The 17,736-nt window shown below is 34.0% G+C and overlaps 3 protein-coding genes across 3 annotated transcripts; all 3 read right to left on the reverse strand.

The window, feature by feature from the left end:
• Positions 1–843: 843 nt before the first annotated feature.
• LOC107447367 (uncharacterized) lies at positions 844–5,372 on the reverse strand. Its single transcript, XM_016062255.4, has one exon. The coding sequence runs from the start codon at positions 4,213–4,215 to the stop codon at positions 1,048–1,050; it is 3,168 nt and encodes a 1,055-aa protein (XP_015917741.4). The 5' UTR covers positions 4,216–5,372; the 3' UTR covers positions 844–1,047.
• On the reverse strand, positions 4,215–4,997 carry LOC147808170 (uncharacterized). The gene has a single exon (XM_087166910.1). The coding sequence runs from the start codon at positions 4,995–4,997 to the stop codon at positions 4,215–4,217; it is 783 nt and encodes a 260-aa protein (XP_087023036.1).
• A 113-nt stretch (positions 5,373–5,485) lies between the features above and the next one.
• On the reverse strand, positions 5,486–9,736 carry LOC122272078 (uncharacterized). Its single transcript, XM_087166911.1, has 2 exons — positions 7,709–9,736; positions 5,486–7,618 (listed from the first exon to the last, which is right to left on the reverse strand). The coding sequence occupies exons 1-2, from the start codon at positions 9,734–9,736 to the stop codon at positions 5,486–5,488; spliced, it is 4,161 nt and encodes a 1,386-aa protein (XP_087023037.1).
• Positions 9,737–17,736: the final 8,000 nt, after the last annotated feature.

Raw genomic sequence — 17,736 nt, forward strand, 5'->3', positions numbered from 1 at the left:
TTTCAAGTTCTTCGGCCTTTTCCTTAGGGAAATTTTGTTTTTTATTTGCTGCTAAAAAATGGCGTCTGATTCAGTCAATGACTTTGATGGAACTAAATGAAAACGTGATAAATTAATGTCCGATATTTACAGGCTCCCGCTAGACGGCGTACTCGAGCGTTGCGATCGCGAATTGCAATCAAGCTTAGACACAATACAAAACTTACAATTGGGTATAATATGAAAAAAGCACAACTACTTCCACTTACTAGGAATAACATTTACCTTTTAGTTTAATTAAGAAACTGAGTTTTAAATATGTTTACTAAATTCATAAACTTCGGTAAAACAACAATATAAATTATTTCCAAACGAACTAGACTAATACAATTCCAACCTGGCGAGTAGCGACTTATAAACAAGACACTTCGTTTGATGCTTTTACTTGTTGCTAGAAATCAGGTTCGCAGAAAATGCTGTTTACTAGTTAAATTTAGTAGGAATAACACGATCCGTGACGTAGGCTATAGTATACCCAATTAACTAACCACAAATGTAAATTAGGAAGTAAACATATTAATAAACACACTATGAAAAACAAGTATTTTAAAGTCCTAGCTTAAAATATATGCAGTCTACAAGTCCAAACGTTGGCGTGGAACTATTTTTCGACCTCTACGAGTCAGTTTCACAGGTTGGGAAACCTCTGTCATAGGAATGAAAGTCTCATCATTAGGTTTGAGAGGTCTTGGGATAGGAGTTGCTGAAGACTTTAAATCACCAGAGTCGACATCGACCTGTTTATCCTGAAGTGTTTTGGTATGCTGCATCTTATAAACAATAATAATAAATAAATGCAACATGTAAATTACTATATAAATATATTCAGATTATTGGTACATGCTTAAAAACATAGTTGATCGTACATGTGTTTTTTTTGTATACATGATCACAGAGAGAGTAGAAGTGGAAGTGAAAGTTTATATCTCCTACGAAGATTGCAGTTAAAGTTTTTGTTGCACGCCTTGATCTAGATGGCGCTGCAGTACCCCCTTCCCAGCAGCAGCGTTAGGCAAATCTCACTGGAAGTTTGATTCGTCGGCCAGATCTGGATGACCTGCTGGCCACGATTGGTTGTTCTACTGGTGGAGACCTGCTGTTCGGGACTAGCTGGTTTGCTGGTGGAGGTGTGTTGCTGATTGCTGGTGGCAACGGCTCTGGTTCCGTTGATCTCTGAGGTTCTGTCATGTCCTCTGCAGATAAGATAAATGCTGGTTTTAGTCTATCCACTGTTACTACCAGTTCCTTGCCATTTTTCAAGATTTTGAAAAATTTCTCAGTTCTGGATAAGACTGGATAAGGTCCATCATAAGGTGGTCTTAACGGAGCTCTAACAGCATCATATCTCAAGAAAACTTGCGAACAGGTATTCAGCTTCTGTGGAATGAATAATTGTCTCCTACCATGATTCGATGTTGGAGATGGATTTATACTAGCAAAGTACTCTTTGAGCGCTTTGATAAATTCTGGTGTGTTGACATCATTTGGTGATTTAGTAAAAATTTCACCAGGTAGCCTAAGACATTGGCCATACACCAGTTCACTAGAGGTAGCATGTAACTCTGGTTTATATGTTGCTCTTAAGCCAAGGAGTATAGTAGGCAATCTATCCGTCCAACGATCTGTCAAATGGGCTTTTATGGCTGATTTTAATGTGCGATGAAAATTTTCAATTAACCCATTAGATTGGGGGTGAAAGGCACATGTATGTACATGTTTACATCCCAAAAAAATTGCAAGTGCTCGAAAAAGCCTAGACTCGAATTGTCGGCCCTGATCAGTAGTAATGATTCCTGGAACTCCGAAACGGGAAATCCATACCTTATAAATAGCTGATGCGACCGTTTCAGCTTCGATGTTTTTTAATGGCTCAAGTTCTACCCACCGAGTGAACCTATCTATTATTGTTAGGCAATATGTATAACTTTCTGATGGGGGTAGCGGTCCGATTAAATCTAAATGTATGTGGTAAAAACGCTTATTTTCTACCGGGATCCGTTTAACCTCACTTTTTGTATGTTTGGAAATCTTAGACCTCTGGCACGGTATACATGCTTGTGACCATTTAGAACAGTCAGAATTTATATTAGACCAAACAAAACGATCGGTAACTAATTTTACTGTACTTTTAGTTCCCGGGTGGGCTAAATTATGTAATGCATTAAAAACTATTTGACGTTGAGATTTAGGAATATATGGGCGGATTTTTCCTGTAGCGATATCGCAATATAATTCCACCTCACTATCTGGCAACACTAATTTGTTAAGTTTTAATGAAGAATTCTGGTCTGTTAATATTGTTTGAAGTTCGGGATCGGAATTCTGCTCTTGTGCTATTTTTTTAAAATCGATTGGCGATGGGCATGATATTGCTTCAATACGTGACAGCATATCGGCTGGAATATTTTCTATCCCTTTAATATGGCGTATATCTGTGGTAAATTGGCCAATGTAATCTAATTGGCGCAGCTGCCTCGGAGTGCATTTTTCGTTTTTCTGCATAAAAGCAAATTCGAGTGGCTTATGATCCGTGTATAACGTAAAGGTTCGAGCTTCGACCATGTAACGAAAATGCTTTATTGCACTATATGCTGCCAAAAGTTCGCGATCATAGGCTGAATATTTCTTTTCGGTTTCCGTTAGTTTTCTAGAGAAAAAACTTAAAGGCTGTAAACCAGTTTTAGTGACTTGATGCAAGACTGCGCCTATCGCGAAGTCTGACGCATCAACATGTAATGCTAATTGTGCGTTAGGATCAGGGTGAAAGAGTAAAGTTGCGTTAGCGATCTGTTGCTTTGAATCCTCGAAAGCTTTTATGGAATCTTCTGTCCACTGAATAACTGATTTATCAGACTTTTTACTGCCTTTTAGATAATTGCATAATAAGGCCTGTGTGCTAGCTGCTTGAGGTATATTTCGACGATAGTAATTTAAAAGACCTAAATATCGTCTTAATTCTTTTACCGTGCTCGGTAGCTTAAAATTTAAAATAGGTTTGATTCTTTCGGGAAGCGGTTTAATACCCTCACTGTTAATCAAATATCCTAAGAATGATAGTTCTTTCGATCCAAGCACACACTTAGCAATATTTACTCGTATGCCATATTCCGAAAGCCTTTTACAGACCATTTCCAAATGCTCACAATGTTCTTTTTTTGAAGTACTAAAAATTAATATGTCGTCCAAATAAGCAAAAGCAAAATCAAAACCATATAAGACTTCGTTCATAAACCTTTGAAAAGTTTGTGCCGCACAAGAAAGCCCAAATGGCATATATAAAAATTCGAAGAGTCCAAAGGGTGTTGTAATTGCGGTTTTTGGGACGTCATCCGGGTGAACCGGAATTTGGTTATACGCACGAGTTAAGTCAATTTTAGAAAAAATTTGTTTACTATGTAAATTCTGAGAGAAGTCTTGTATATGCGGTAATGGATATCTGTCTTTTTGAGTTAGGCGATTTAATGCCCTATAGTCCCCCGTTGGTCGAAAATCTCCATTTGGTTTTGGCACCATGTGCAAAGGATTCGACCAATTAGATTTACTGGGGCGACAAATACCCTGCTCCATCATTATTTGAAATTCCTTCTTTGCGATTACTAATTGTTTAGGATTAAGACGTCGTGGTCGTGCGAAAACAGGTTGGCCTCTCGTTATAATTTTATGAACAGTGTTATGTTTTGGTTTATTTGAACCTGGATGTGGTTGTAAAATTTCTTTGTACTTATTTAAAATTTCATGAAATGCCATGTCTTTAGAAATCAATGTCACGCTTTTTCCAGAATAACGAATAATAGATCCTTGAGTTTTTAAGTTAGTTATAGAATCTCTTAAGCAAGAATTTTTTAAATCTATCAATAAACCAAAATGTTTTAGAAAATCTGCGCCAATTATAGGTTTGCTAACATTAGCTATTATAAACGTCCATTTGAAATCGCGGCGTAAATTTAAATCAAGAGAAATTACTTTGGTGCCATATGTTTTGATAGGCGAATTATTAGCTGAATATAAAACCATAGAGGGTGAGGAATTAAATGTTAGGTTTGACGAATACGGCAGCACGCAAACATCGCTTCCGCTGTCTATTAAATAATGACGTCGAGTTTTCGGATCATGTATAAAAAGACGACTAGATCCCTGATTCCGGAAATCACATTGCGCCACATGTGATTTCTTCATTAGTTTTCCGAAAATTTACATGGTTGATTACATTTCTTTGCTTTATTTCCAAATTTTTGATGATACCAACATAGCTCAGTTTGCTCACGACGCGGAGTTTGCGAACGATATCTACCTTGCGAAAAATGGCGCGAGCGATAGCGCGGTTGACGTTCGTTAGCTGCCGTAAGTCGGCTAACTTGTTCAGTAAGTGCGGCTATTTGTCCTTTCAATTCTGCAATTTCGGATACGTCATTTTTGACTGCGTGTACCTCTTTAGATGTATTGGGGGAAATATCTAAAATCTTGTCAGCCATTAAACTCAGCTTATCTAGGTTACCCTCAGAAATGCTAATGATTGCTTGAGCTGATTCAGGGAGACGCTGAATCCATAGCGTTTTTAAAAATTCGTCCGATAATTTTTTGTCTGCGAGATTGCGCATTTTACGCAGTAAGTGTGATGGTTTGTCATCTCCCAATACGAGCTCTGAAAGTAAAGCTTTGATCCTTTTCTGCTCCGAATCAGAAAATTCCGAAATTAGGCGAGTTTTGAGGGCGCTATACTTATCCTCTGCTGGTGGATTTAATACAATATCACTAACATATGATAGTGTTTCCGAATTTAAGGTTGAAATGATGTGAAAATATTTTGTGCGGTCACAAACTATTCGTGAAACAGAAAATTGTGCTTCAACGTTTACGAACCATAATTCTGGAGCTTTTTCCCAAAAGGCGGGTAACTTAATTCCTACCGCATGCACTTCCGGCATTTCTACCGGCAAAGGACTATTTTCCGTAGACATTACGTTAAATAAAAACGAATGGAATATTAAAACTATCTAATTAAATAATGATATTGAAAAATTTCAAGCCCGTATGACAGAAAATCAGACAGAAAGATTAACTCCACTTACTTGCGTTTGGAAGATATGTTGAGTATCCAAATATCCATGGGTCACCACTGAAGTGTTTTGGTATGCTGCATCTTATAAACAATAATAATAAATAAATGCAACATGTAAATTACTATATAAATATATTCAGATTATTGGTACATGCTTAAAAACATAGTTGATCGTACATGTGTTTTTTTTGTATACATGATCACAGAGAGAGTAGAAGTGGAAGTGAAAGTTTATATCTCCTACGAAGATTGCAGTTAAAGTTTTTGTTGCACGCCTTGATCTAGATGGCGCTGCAATCCTTTTCATTTGCTGTTGTGTCAGATGGAAACTCACTGACAGACATTTCGAGTGGATACAGTCTCTGCAATGGTCTCACGAGGTAGCCATTAGCAACTCGTAACTTCGCTACTCTTCGTATTGCGTCCTTTGCCAGGAAACAGTTCAACAACACAACCCAATGGCCAGTTCAGTCTCTTCGTGCTCTCGCATCCAATAAGAGCTATTTCTGCTACAGAAATTTCCTTCTGCTTTGACCTAGATTTTGGGTTTCGTACAAGTTCACCTAAATATTCCTTCTGGAAGCGTTTTCGTAAATTTTCACGTAAACTTTGTAGATACCTTACTCTTTTCAGTAAATGCTTGGAGGAGACAATGTCTATGTCATGCGTTTCTGATCCTCTTATGTCTTGTATGAAATGAGCTGGTGTTATTGGTGTCATTTCATTTGGATCATCTGAAAGATAGGTGAGTGGTCTCCCATTGATAACACTTTCAGCTTCGCACAATAACGTGTGCATTTCATCGTACGTCACGCAAGCCCTTCCCAAGCACTTTCGTAAAACTTCTTTGATGCTACGGACCATTCTCTCCCACCATCCACCATACCATGGTGCGGTAGGTGGGCTAAAATGCCATTTGATGTTTTGCAGGGCAAATTGAGATTGCAATTCCTCCCAGTTCAATGACTGAAGGGCTCGTGCTGTTCCAGTGAAGTTCGTCCCGTTGTCCAAATACATTATCGAGCACCTCCCTCTTCTTGCAAAGAATCTTCTCATTGCTTGCATGAATGCTTCGGATGACAATGATGTAACGAGCTCCAGATGAATGGCTCTATACACCACACAGGTAAATAAAACAATCCAAGCCTTGATACCTTGACGTAGTTGCAAAGGCCCGGCCAAGTCTACACCCGTGATTTGAAATGCAGAAATGCGTTTTGTTCTATCCATGGGTAGAGGTGATGTATCTGGTTGTACTGGTTTACTTGAGTAACGCTTGCAGACCACGCATTTGCTTATGACTTCACGAACTACCCTCCGACCACGAGGAATCCAGTAAAGCTCTCGAATGCGGTTCAGAGTTGTTTGTACACCACTGTGCATCATGGCTTTATGGACATGTTCAACGTACAGTCTCACGATAGGATGATCGGGTAATACTGTTGGTCTCTGGAATTCTTCTGGATCTTCCCCCGAAACCAACTTAGTTTCAATCTTTAAGACTTCAGACTCTTCGTAAAATCGGATCGACTTCGAGTATTTTTTCATTAAATCAGGAGCCTGTTCTTTTTGAACCAGTTTTATGACGGCAAGTTCTGCATTCTGTATTTCTGCACTTGTTAACTCGGATGCTACTCGTATAGACTTATTTATGGCATTGTTGACAAATCGCATCATCCAAGCTACCATTCGTAAAATTTTGCTATAATTGGAGAAGTACAGAAGCCTTTTGCTGAAGTTTTCCTGTAAGTTGATATTGACACTGGAGATGACACATTTCTTTCTTTCAACCAAAGCTTCTTCAGGCATTGTAATCTCAGTATTTGGCCAAGTGTTCTCCGCTTCCTTTAACCAGGCGGGCCCCTCCCACCATCGACTTTCTATCAACTCCTTCCAACCGCAAGAGCGAGACGGTAGATCGGCCGGATTCATAGTTCCTGGTACATATCTCCAACTGTTAACATCTGTGAGCTTTCGTATTTCTCTTACACGGTTACCGACGAAAGTGTTCCATGGCTCTCCCTTCATTATCCAACTAAGGACAACCATTGAATCGACCCAAAAAACCATTCGTAAAGGCCGTTGTATTGCCTCAAGAGCGGTACATGCTAATCTTGCACCCATTGCGGCTCCAAGTAATTCTAAACGGGGAATTGTTGGTCTCCTCATTGGGGCTACTCTGGCTTTGGCAGAAATTAACTGGATAGACGTGTCTGTTTCCTTTTCAGTACGTAAGTATACACAGCAAGCATAAGCGTCTGCAGAAGCATCGGTAAAGACATGCAAGCTAGTGCTCTCAATAGATCCTTGCATCAATTGACGAGGTATTCTGCACTGTTCTATGAGATCAACATGTTTCGCCCAGTGCTTATATCGTTGCTGAATATCCGGAGGCAATTCTTCGTCCCAGCTTATCTTGTTTTTCCAAGCTTCTTGAAGCAATAATTTCGGTAATAATGTTGCAGGTGATGTAAATCCAATTGGGTCGTATATGCTGTTGACAATAGAAAGAAGTTTTCTCTTTGAAAGGACTTTATATTCTGAGAAAAATGCTTGACTACCAGCACAATAGAGTTCATCCGTATGCGTATTTCATTTTAGTCCAAGTACACTCTGGTCTTTCTGGTCTTGTATTCCATTGAAGGCCCCACATCTTAATTCGAAGGAACCTTTTCTCATTATTTCTATAGCTTGCGATTGCAGTTCTTCCCGTTCTTCGCAGGTATCCACACTCGTGACTAAGTTGTCAACATAAAATCCTTCTTTCAGACGATTGATAGTTTTTTCTAGGTTTTCTGTTTGGAATTCCTGAGACTCTAGATGGAAGTTAATTGTTGAGTTCAGAAGAAATGGGCTTGACGAAACACCAAAGACAACACGGCAATGTCTGTAGATTTTCAGCTTAACATGCTCCTTGTCTTCCCACCAAAGGAACCTAACGTAGTCTCTATCTTCGGGAATTAAAGACAGTTGCAGAAATGCCTGCTTGATGTCTGCAATCACTCCAATGGCACCACAACGGAATTTACTTATTAGATGAGGTATTTGATGTGATAGGCTAGGTCCTGTGCTTAGACATTCATTCAAAGAGGCATACCCCGGACGTTTGTATGATGCGTCAAAGACCGGTCTGATCTTAGTAGTAGAGCTTGACAATTTTATAACAGGATGATGTGGTAGGTAATGACAAGCTCTAGAATTTGATATTTCGCTTCCCGTCACTTCCTCTATGATGTTGTCATCCTTCCATTGCTGCAAAACATTTTTATACAGTTCATAGTTATTGTCTTTCAAAAGACGCTTAGTGACCGTACGTAGTCTTGCTTCAGCCTGGTCATATCCCTCATACAGGGGAGGATGTCCTGTTAGCCATGGAAGTGCTACCTCATACCTGTCACCAGATTTTTGAATTGTCTCTTTGAAAAAGGTTACGGTTTCTTCGTCTAGCTCATTAGTTGTTTTTCTTTCAGTGGGATCTGTGATTCCCAAGGACTCTAAGTCCCATAGCTTGTGTACTTCAGAAAGATGCATACTTAAGGATACCATATTTATAGTGCTTTTCTTTCCTTGGCCTAAAACGCTCCATCCGAGCTTCGTCTCTATGGCTGTGACTCCCGACGGCAAAAATTCTATTCTTCCTGTCAATATTCCTCCTAGAAAATCGGCACCAATCAGCATCTCAATTGGAGGAATCTCTGGACCAACATCGGTAAGCTCAATACCTCGAGACTTCAATTCTCGTATCAGATTTGCGTCACGTATGCGAGGTAAAGATGAACAAATCTTGGGCTGATCCAAAACTAATATGTTGTATGAAAAAGTTCTATTGATGCTCTCAACAGTGATGGCGTAGCGACCATGTCTGACTTCGGAAGTTTGCGTACCTCCAAATAATCCTTGGGACAATAACTCTGTTCCTGAAGGATTTAATCGTAACTCTTTAACTAAATTTTTGGTTAAGTATGATCGCTGTGATCCGTCATCCAGTAAAGCTCTAACGTAACGTTCTTGATTTCCATTTCTTAAACGTAGCAATAATGTTTTCAAGTATATTACCCTTTGAGGCATAAGTTCCGTAAATAACGTAGACGTATTCATTTCCACTCTTGATTCATCGGAAATTTGAACCTTATTTTCTTTAGGCAGTTCCGGACACAAAATTACGTATTGTCGCCTTCCACACACCAGACAGTGAACGCTACTGCGACAATTTTTCGCCAAGTGTCCAATCTTCAAGCATACCAAGCAACAGCGTTTACGTAGAACAATTGATTTTCTTTCTTCTGGCTTCATTGAGGCAGCCTTATGACAGTCTTGACTGGCATGTCTTTTCTGACAAAATATGCACTCAATCTTACTGGACTTTTCAAAGGAAGATGTTAAAGTCATTGCTGTTGGTTCTTCTTTGCTAGAAGATTCCCTTTTACTTTTTGAAGGCTGTCCAAAAGCCTTTTCGGCTAACGCCCGATGCTCTTCCCCTTCTACCTCGCGACGAAGAAAGGACAGCAACTTTTCTAACAATTTCTCTTTCGTAAGTTGAGCTGTCTCTTCATCCTCCACCTCAGTTTTTAATGAAAATCTATCCCAAGCCTTTAATACATCACTTGGAAGACACGATTCAACAACTGGGTATAACATGGCAGCATAGTTTTGAGTAGTTACGCCCAATGTTTCTAGAGCTCTCAAAGATGAACCGAGCTTATCGTACAATTCAGACCAGGGTTAAAAGATCCCTTATAAACACGTCTATTAATAAATCACGTCTGCCAAACCTTGACTTGAGATGCTTGATAACCTTAATGTAATTGTTCTTAGAAGGTGGATAACTTTCAACAATACTGCGAGCTTTTGAACTCTGCTTCCAAGATGAAAGAAGATATTGAAATTTATCTTCCTCCCGTATACTTGCATCTTCGTCAATGCGACTAAATTGTGCCCAAAAGGCAACCCAAGTACGTGGCACTAAGTCGTATTCTTTTAATTCTATCTTTGGAAGTCTCAACTTCCCAACTGGCTCTGTATCAGATAGTACAGAATGACTCTTATTTACTAGAAAGTAGTCTTCGTACTCAGTTTTTATTTCGATAAAGTGCTCTCTATAAGTTTCAATTTCATCATAGTCTTTATCTGATTGATCACTTAATTCTGATATTTGACGATCAACTATGAATAAACGCTCGGCTTTATCTGCTAACTTATTAAATATTGAGGAAATCTCCTTACCCTCGACTTTTTCTTCCTTCTCTTTCGTATCAAACTTATTACAAGTCGTGGTAAATATTCTTCGTAAATTTGTTCTTTCTTTCCGCAATTTCTCAACCTTGTCGTTTCCTAATGCAACCTCTGCATCTTTTGCTTTCGCTTCGTCGTCAGACATTTTAGTTCGTTCAAAATCAACGGACGCCACTTGTTGTTACTGAATAAAGATTCTTAATCGCTGCTTACACAGGATCTAATTTATCGTAATCTTAAGTAACTGAAACGTAATACAAACGTATAATAATAATAATTAAACTTTATTTCGTATTCTTAATATCGTATAAAATGTCAACAAACTTAATAGAACACCAAAATCCTCTCTCCTTCTGTTGCCCGATATGCTTATGCTAACTTCAGTAATAATACAAGTTCCAACATAATCTGCTTATGCTAACTTCAGTAACAATACAAGTTCCAACACATACATTATTAATACAAATACATTTTGTGGCGATGAGGCAACCACAAGCACTTCCACTGGTTCCATAGGTCCACGAGGGAAAAATGCACAATATTACCGTGATTACCGAGCACGGAAGCGAGCAGAGCAGGAAAAAGAGTCGTTGAATAGAACTAGTGATCCTTCTACGACTGCTGATTCTTCTACAATTAACGTCGCAGGTTGCGAAGCTTAACTTCTTCCGCGCGGAGGGACTCTACGCACTATTTTTTTTATTGCAATTTTTCAGATAAATTTTCTACCCTATTTTCCTTATCAATATTAAGTATATTTTTAAACATTTGATCTTCAGGTATAATGAAATAATTTGGGAAATTCTATGCAAATGCAATCACATCCATTAAAATGGAACAATTGCTCAGCAATAACTCTACTTGGAACAATTTATCTGCTTCTGAGCAATTAACACCTAGAACACTTTTCAGAAGAACACAATATACTTATAAAAAAAAAGGCATAACATACTCAGAAAATAAAGGTTTTACTTTTTTTTATGGTACATTTGAATCAAATTATTTTTTCTCTTGTAAAATAATGGATGTGGAAATTTTTAAAGTAACTTAGAAATAAATGAAATATTTAAAGTATTTTATTGTATGCATTTTTCTTTAATTTATTAAAAGCAATTAATTATGATGTTCTAAAATAAATTTTGAAAACATTTACAATTTCAGACCATCTGTATGACAGCTGATTTTTATACCCATTTGAGTGTAAAAGGGGTTCTTTAAATCTTGTTTTTAATTTATAATTTTAGAATTGTTTTCAAAAATAAAGTAAAAACAGTATCTACATTTGCTGTCGCAGATTAATTTTCAAACAAGGAAGAAAATAAGCTTTTCGGAACCTGATGAATCATCATTGAGGAAAGCAGGATTAAATTTAAACCTGATATGTTCCAAACATTTGCCCTTCACATACTCCAGGCTTTCTTTAGCAATCTAACAGGTTTTATTGTTTTAAAATTTCGTATTAAGGCGGTCCTAAAGTGGATTCTAGCCTCAAACTTGAAAACTAGATGGCGCTGAAAATCACACCCCGCCTCAGGCTAAGATCTAGTTTAGCCTTTCCCAAAAAGATTCTAACTCATAGTTGATTGGCTACCTCAAGAAGAGCTATTCTACCTTTTAACAGTTTCTAGATGTAAATAAATCAATGTATCGCAATGATGTATATTGATGTAAATATGTAAAGAACGACTTCTATATCGTAAAACAAATAATCTTAGATTAATAAATGAAATGAATTTAACTGGAGAATTTAACTTGCACTTAAGTTTAAAATGATTTTTAATAAAATACGAGCTGAAACACCATAAATTATTAGTAATTATTTATTCATGTTTGCCTGAACCAGTTTGTTATTCTAAAACATTATCCTAAAACAAAAATTTTTTATGCTTTATTCGACAACAAATATTCAGTTTGAAAAATGCGAGGAAGTTATCTAATATTTGCAATTTTATGTGCTTAAGAAATTAAATACATCGGAAATATGTTTCTTTCCTTTGAAATAACTTCAATGTTTTTCATAAGTGAACATTCACACTTGAATATATGTTTAAATTGATTGCTGACATTGTCTGGGCATGAATATATGGTCAAATTGATATCTGTTATTCATAATGACTAGTATAAATACATAACTCTTGTTTATGCTCAGCTGCAGCCACAGGGATCTTTTAACTTTAGAACAAACGTTTCTAGTCTATAAAGTAATTGTTAAAAATAATTGCTGAATTTCTACAAACTACTGTTTTTTTTTTGCACTACTCTTTTTTTTTTTTCTTTTGAAAAAACACATTATGCTACAAAGTACACAAAAAGTAGCAATTATTGTACATAGTTTCACTACTTGTAGTACATTACTTCAGATCTCTGTTTTTTCCCTATAAAAATTAGGTAAATATTGTTAACCCATGTTTATTGACAGGTAGTGGTTTGTTATTTATAACTGATTGGAATATATGATTTCTATATTGTAGATATGATTTCTTTCTACATATCATTTATTGAATAAATAACTACTCAATTTATTGGTAATATTATTTAATATTTTTGCATGTCCTTATCAGTCTTTCATGAAAAGAAAATTTTTTGATATTTAGTTTTTTAAAAAAAAAATTCTGCTTATTAAAGCTTTTCTGCTATTTGAGTGTTTTTGTGTATATTGTGCAGCTGCAATAAAGTTATAGTGTCCAATGATACATACAAGGAGATGTTCACAAAAGTGGCATAAACAATAAGACTTTGTTCTGAAGATGGTAAAAACCATAAGAAAATGATTTATTTTACAAAACAACAAAAACTATGGGAAATCTTACTTTTTTATAGAGTGAAAAAACTATACAAAAACATGGTTTTTCCTAGGACCGTAAAAACTTCATATGGTCAATACTGCTCTGAACCATGCATCTGCACAGAATCTTGCTCTCCCTACAACAATGCGCAATAAATAAAATTGCATCTTGCAAATAAAAGTTGACGAAAAAAGAGCTTTATGCTAATATATTTTTCTTAATGTTTGTGTTAGGGCACCACATAATGAATAAAATATGCTGATTATTTTAGTCTTTGGTAATTATAAAATAAATTTCTTTAAAATAGATTGTGTAGATAATTGCTTATATTTTCTTTCTTTTTAATGAAAAAAACTATCTTATGAACCAATTGATGCAATGCAATAAATTTTTATTTATTTTTTGAACATTTGTTATAAACTTTAAAAGTATTTGTACTCATGTTAAGTAAAGGAATATATTAAGTACAGAGTGTCTTTTAAATGTACAGAGAGTTCTTTTAAGCGGTTTTAGTTCTACTACTTTTAAGCATTGTTCGACAACAAATTTATGGCTTAAGGACCAAATGTATGGCATTTGAGAAATAATTACCCTTTAATTTTTTCAGGCAATTTCACATATTTTTATATTTTTTAATCAAACTTCCTTGTTACAGATTTAATAAATAATATAAATTTTTCACCTAAGTAACCTAATAGAATATAATTAAATTTAAGAATATAATAAAAAGTAGCCTTACAAAATGTAATTAAATATAAAAAAAATCTATTAGGTGCTTTTGTAATAAATATGTAAAACACAAGTTTGTTCATTTAATGGTTGAAATGAATAATATAATGTTATTTTTTGTAATTGTATATATGCTCTAATACCTTAATAGATTATTTTTGAAAAATCGCTTGCATGCATAAATAACAACAAATGATGCATTTTTTAAACTAAGCTAGATAACATTAAATTTACATAAAAAATTATGTTTCATGCCGTAACCACTCTCCTTTCCTAAGATATATGGGTTATTTAAATAAAATTTTAAAGCCATAGTCATATCGACAAAATTTCATAAGATTCATCTTTATTTTGATGAAGAAAAAAAAATTCTGAAAAAAAAATTTAATTACACAATAAATTAAGATTACATTACACATATCTGTAAAAAGTAATTTTTAAGATATGGAGAAAAAAAAAATCATATTTTTCAGTTAGTTGGCTATCTGTTGATCACAAAAGCAAAGTATTACAAGTGGTGAACTTCGACATTTTTTTTTTCCTGTGGTTTTTTATAAAAGAGTTTCATATTTTAATCTAAAATAATCACCCTTTCAAAAAAAGAAGAAAAAAAATGAAAAATACATAAGTTAACAATCGAACTCTATATGAGTTTCAAAAAGGAAAAATTTTAAAATTTATTCAAATAATAGAAAGTAAGAGGACACTGTCTCAAAAAATCATTAAGTTTTTCAACCCTTAAAATCAGTTAGGTTAATAAAACTAATATTTTCCAGTCGGTATCATTAACAAATCAACGTGGCTGTTTTAGAGATTTCAAGTAATCAAACTGTTTTAAAAGAAAAAAAATCTGATTTTTCTTAAATAAAAAATATTTTCCTCGTTTAATCATAAAAAATCATTCTAATTTCATACTATTTTATTTTCATGTGGACATAAAAGTAGAATAAATGCCTATTTTTGACCCTCGTAAGATAAGAAACTTAATTCCCACATATATTATTAGAAATGCGAGGAACGTTCTTTGATGAAGTTTATCGAAAGAAGTAAGGTTGAGGGATTTTCGGTGGAGATCAAAGTTATTTACGAAAGTGGTACGCCCTGTTTTTTTGTGTACCAAAAATTGAATTATTTCCTTCGGTTTAAAAAAAAAACTTTTTTAAAGAATATTTTATTTCTTTCTTTTTCAGTTTTGTATCTGATAGGTCGTTCATGAAGGAAATAGGTGTATTTCAATTAACAACAGAATGTAGATAAATTGTACTCGAGGCATTTTGAAATAATTATACAATATGGGCATTTTAGCTTGTCCTAAATTTCGATTTACCATAAATATCAACTGAGAGAAGGATTCTGATTGTAACGGTCAGAAAACGAAGAATACTTGTATTATCATCTAATAAAATTTCTGAACTCTAGCTACAGGGAAAGTGATAGGAATTCCGATTGCGAGAAGCCATATATAAGTCTTTTGACAGATAAAATATGCAAAAGCGTACACGTTATCAGTTCTTTAAAAAAGTTCTTCTTTACAGGTTTTTGGTTTTTCTTAAAATTGAAACACTGATTTGTAATCAAAAAATTAAATTGATTTATAGTTGTACTTTTAAACCTAGTGTGCACATAAGTTGAATAGAAATTATGTTTTTTTTTTTTCAATTTTTAATGCGTAATTGTACCCTTAGATTTTCAATTTAAAAACCCTTAGATTTTCAATTTAAAGGGACACCGAATTAAGTGCATATCAGTTTCTACAAAAATAAAAGAAATGAAATGTTATGTTTCTCATTTATTAATTTTATAAACTATGTAGTACAAGTAGTCAAAAAAAAAAAAAAGAAAGAAAAAAATTTATTCTTTTAGACGTTAGTCACTCACTTCGAACAAACCACTTTCGTAATATATTTCTATTAACGGCGAACATTTATCCCACAATTTTTAAAAACGATTCGCCCCACATTTTTTATTTTAGATCTGATTAAATATATTTTCCCATTTTTAGCCTACTTGTTTTTAAGATATTTATTTTCCAAGTTGTAAATTATTCATTTAAAATTTTTAAGTTATTTTTTTGGATTCTCTTATAGAAATTTTATAACTCATTAGTTTGATTGAAAAGTTGTTCAAAATCTAACACAGTTCTGATTATTACTAAATATATAGAAAACATAGATTAATTAGGCTAAGGTTGGAAGTAGAAATGTAATCGCTTCGGCTAGAGCTCCTAAAACTTAAAAAGAACTTAAAGAAATTATAATTTTTTTCTGAATAATTTAAAGGAATCGCGACAACCACTTATATATTTGTTATTTAATCATCTAATTGTGAGCCAATGGACGCTATTAACACACTCTATTACAACTTGTCAAATAAATCATACGTTACATTCAAATTAAACAAAAATAGGATAATTCGTTTCAAATTAAATTTATTGTGCAAATGGGTTAAAAGAATAATTTCTAGTTTCAGGGAATAGGGACATAATTACACATCGTCTATGAATGGAATTTAAATACACTTCTCCCTCAGTGTTATTGTTCAAAAACAGGTTTTTTTACAGACATTCCACCCCACTTCCTCTGACCTCGAGGATGCTACTTGCCAAGAAATTTACCTCAAGCAAAGCTCATATTCTTTTCGTTCCTGTGTTGAACATAAAGCTACCTAAAAGTACCTAGAACTTAAATTATTCGCGTGAAAGTTTTCAATAAATCAACTATTCTTTCTTTACACAATTTTTTTCCAATAAAACTTTAATAGAAAATATAATAATTTTTGTAAAAACAATTAAATAAACTATCTTAATAATTGAGTGTTAGGGTTTTAATAAGTCAAGTACAAAATTTTTTGCTAAGCCTTATAATTTAGAACTTCTAATATTTTTCAAATCGATATATAACTTAAAGTTTCTGCGTCTTCTAGTTCCAATGCTAATCGGTGGCGTAACTAACTAGTGGAGAACAAGATAGGACTCCTATCCCTGAGCACCAATATCTTGAAAATGATTAAAATTAAATTATAGACTAAAATGCTCTTTTTTAAAAGTTTAATTTGCTAATTATAAGCCTCATAGCTTCTTCAAATTTCTATTTTCTTTACCAAAAAATTGAACAAGATGTTTATTATTATTGATGTTTATTTTGCATGAAGAGCATTTTCTATTATTATTTTTTACAAATTGGTAATATATTCAATGGAAAATGTCTTTAGGAAAACAGCATATCGTTCAATAAAAAATATCAAAGTATAATATAAGAACTACATCAGTATAATATACACTGTTAAATTTTAAACTAAATCGAATTAAAATTGATAAAGTTACTTAAGAATCACTGTGTAAAGCTGCAACATTTTATTCAAAGAAAAATTTAAAAAATAATTACAATTGCGTTTTATTTAAGTTTTAACCATAAGTAGAGCAAAAACTTAATTTGGCCTTGGATGCCCAGTTAGTAAAAGTTCATACGCTGGTATTTTATTAATTTCAAAAAATCATATGACTCATTGAAACTAGCTTGCGTACAGCCGAGAAAATCTTTTATTATGTATTTAGATTTTTCGGAATAAAAGATACAAAATCAAATTTTGCTCAAGCCGTAATTTCTACATGAAGTAAAGATAATAAAATTTTATTTCATTCACGCTAAAAATGCATTTAAATTTTTGACGTGGCATTATTTTATTATAAATTTTAATAATGCTATTTGCTGCTGTAAAAATTACAATCCAAATATTTATATATATATCTGTGTGTACACACTATTTTTAAAAATTAAATTAAAGCAAATTTAACAAAAATGAATTTATAAACTGCCAAATTAAACGGTTTTTGCAAATAATCTGTAATGGAAATTAATTTTTCATGTAACGCTTTAGAGCAGGGTTTCTTAA

This window comes from Parasteatoda tepidariorum, chromosome 6 (genome assembly GCF_982258835.1).
Source record: "Parasteatoda tepidariorum strain Cologne lab strain chromosome 6, Ptep-v5.0, whole genome shotgun sequence".
In the NCBI taxonomy this organism is placed as follows: Eukaryota; Metazoa; Arthropoda; class Arachnida; order Araneae; family Theridiidae; genus Parasteatoda; species Parasteatoda tepidariorum.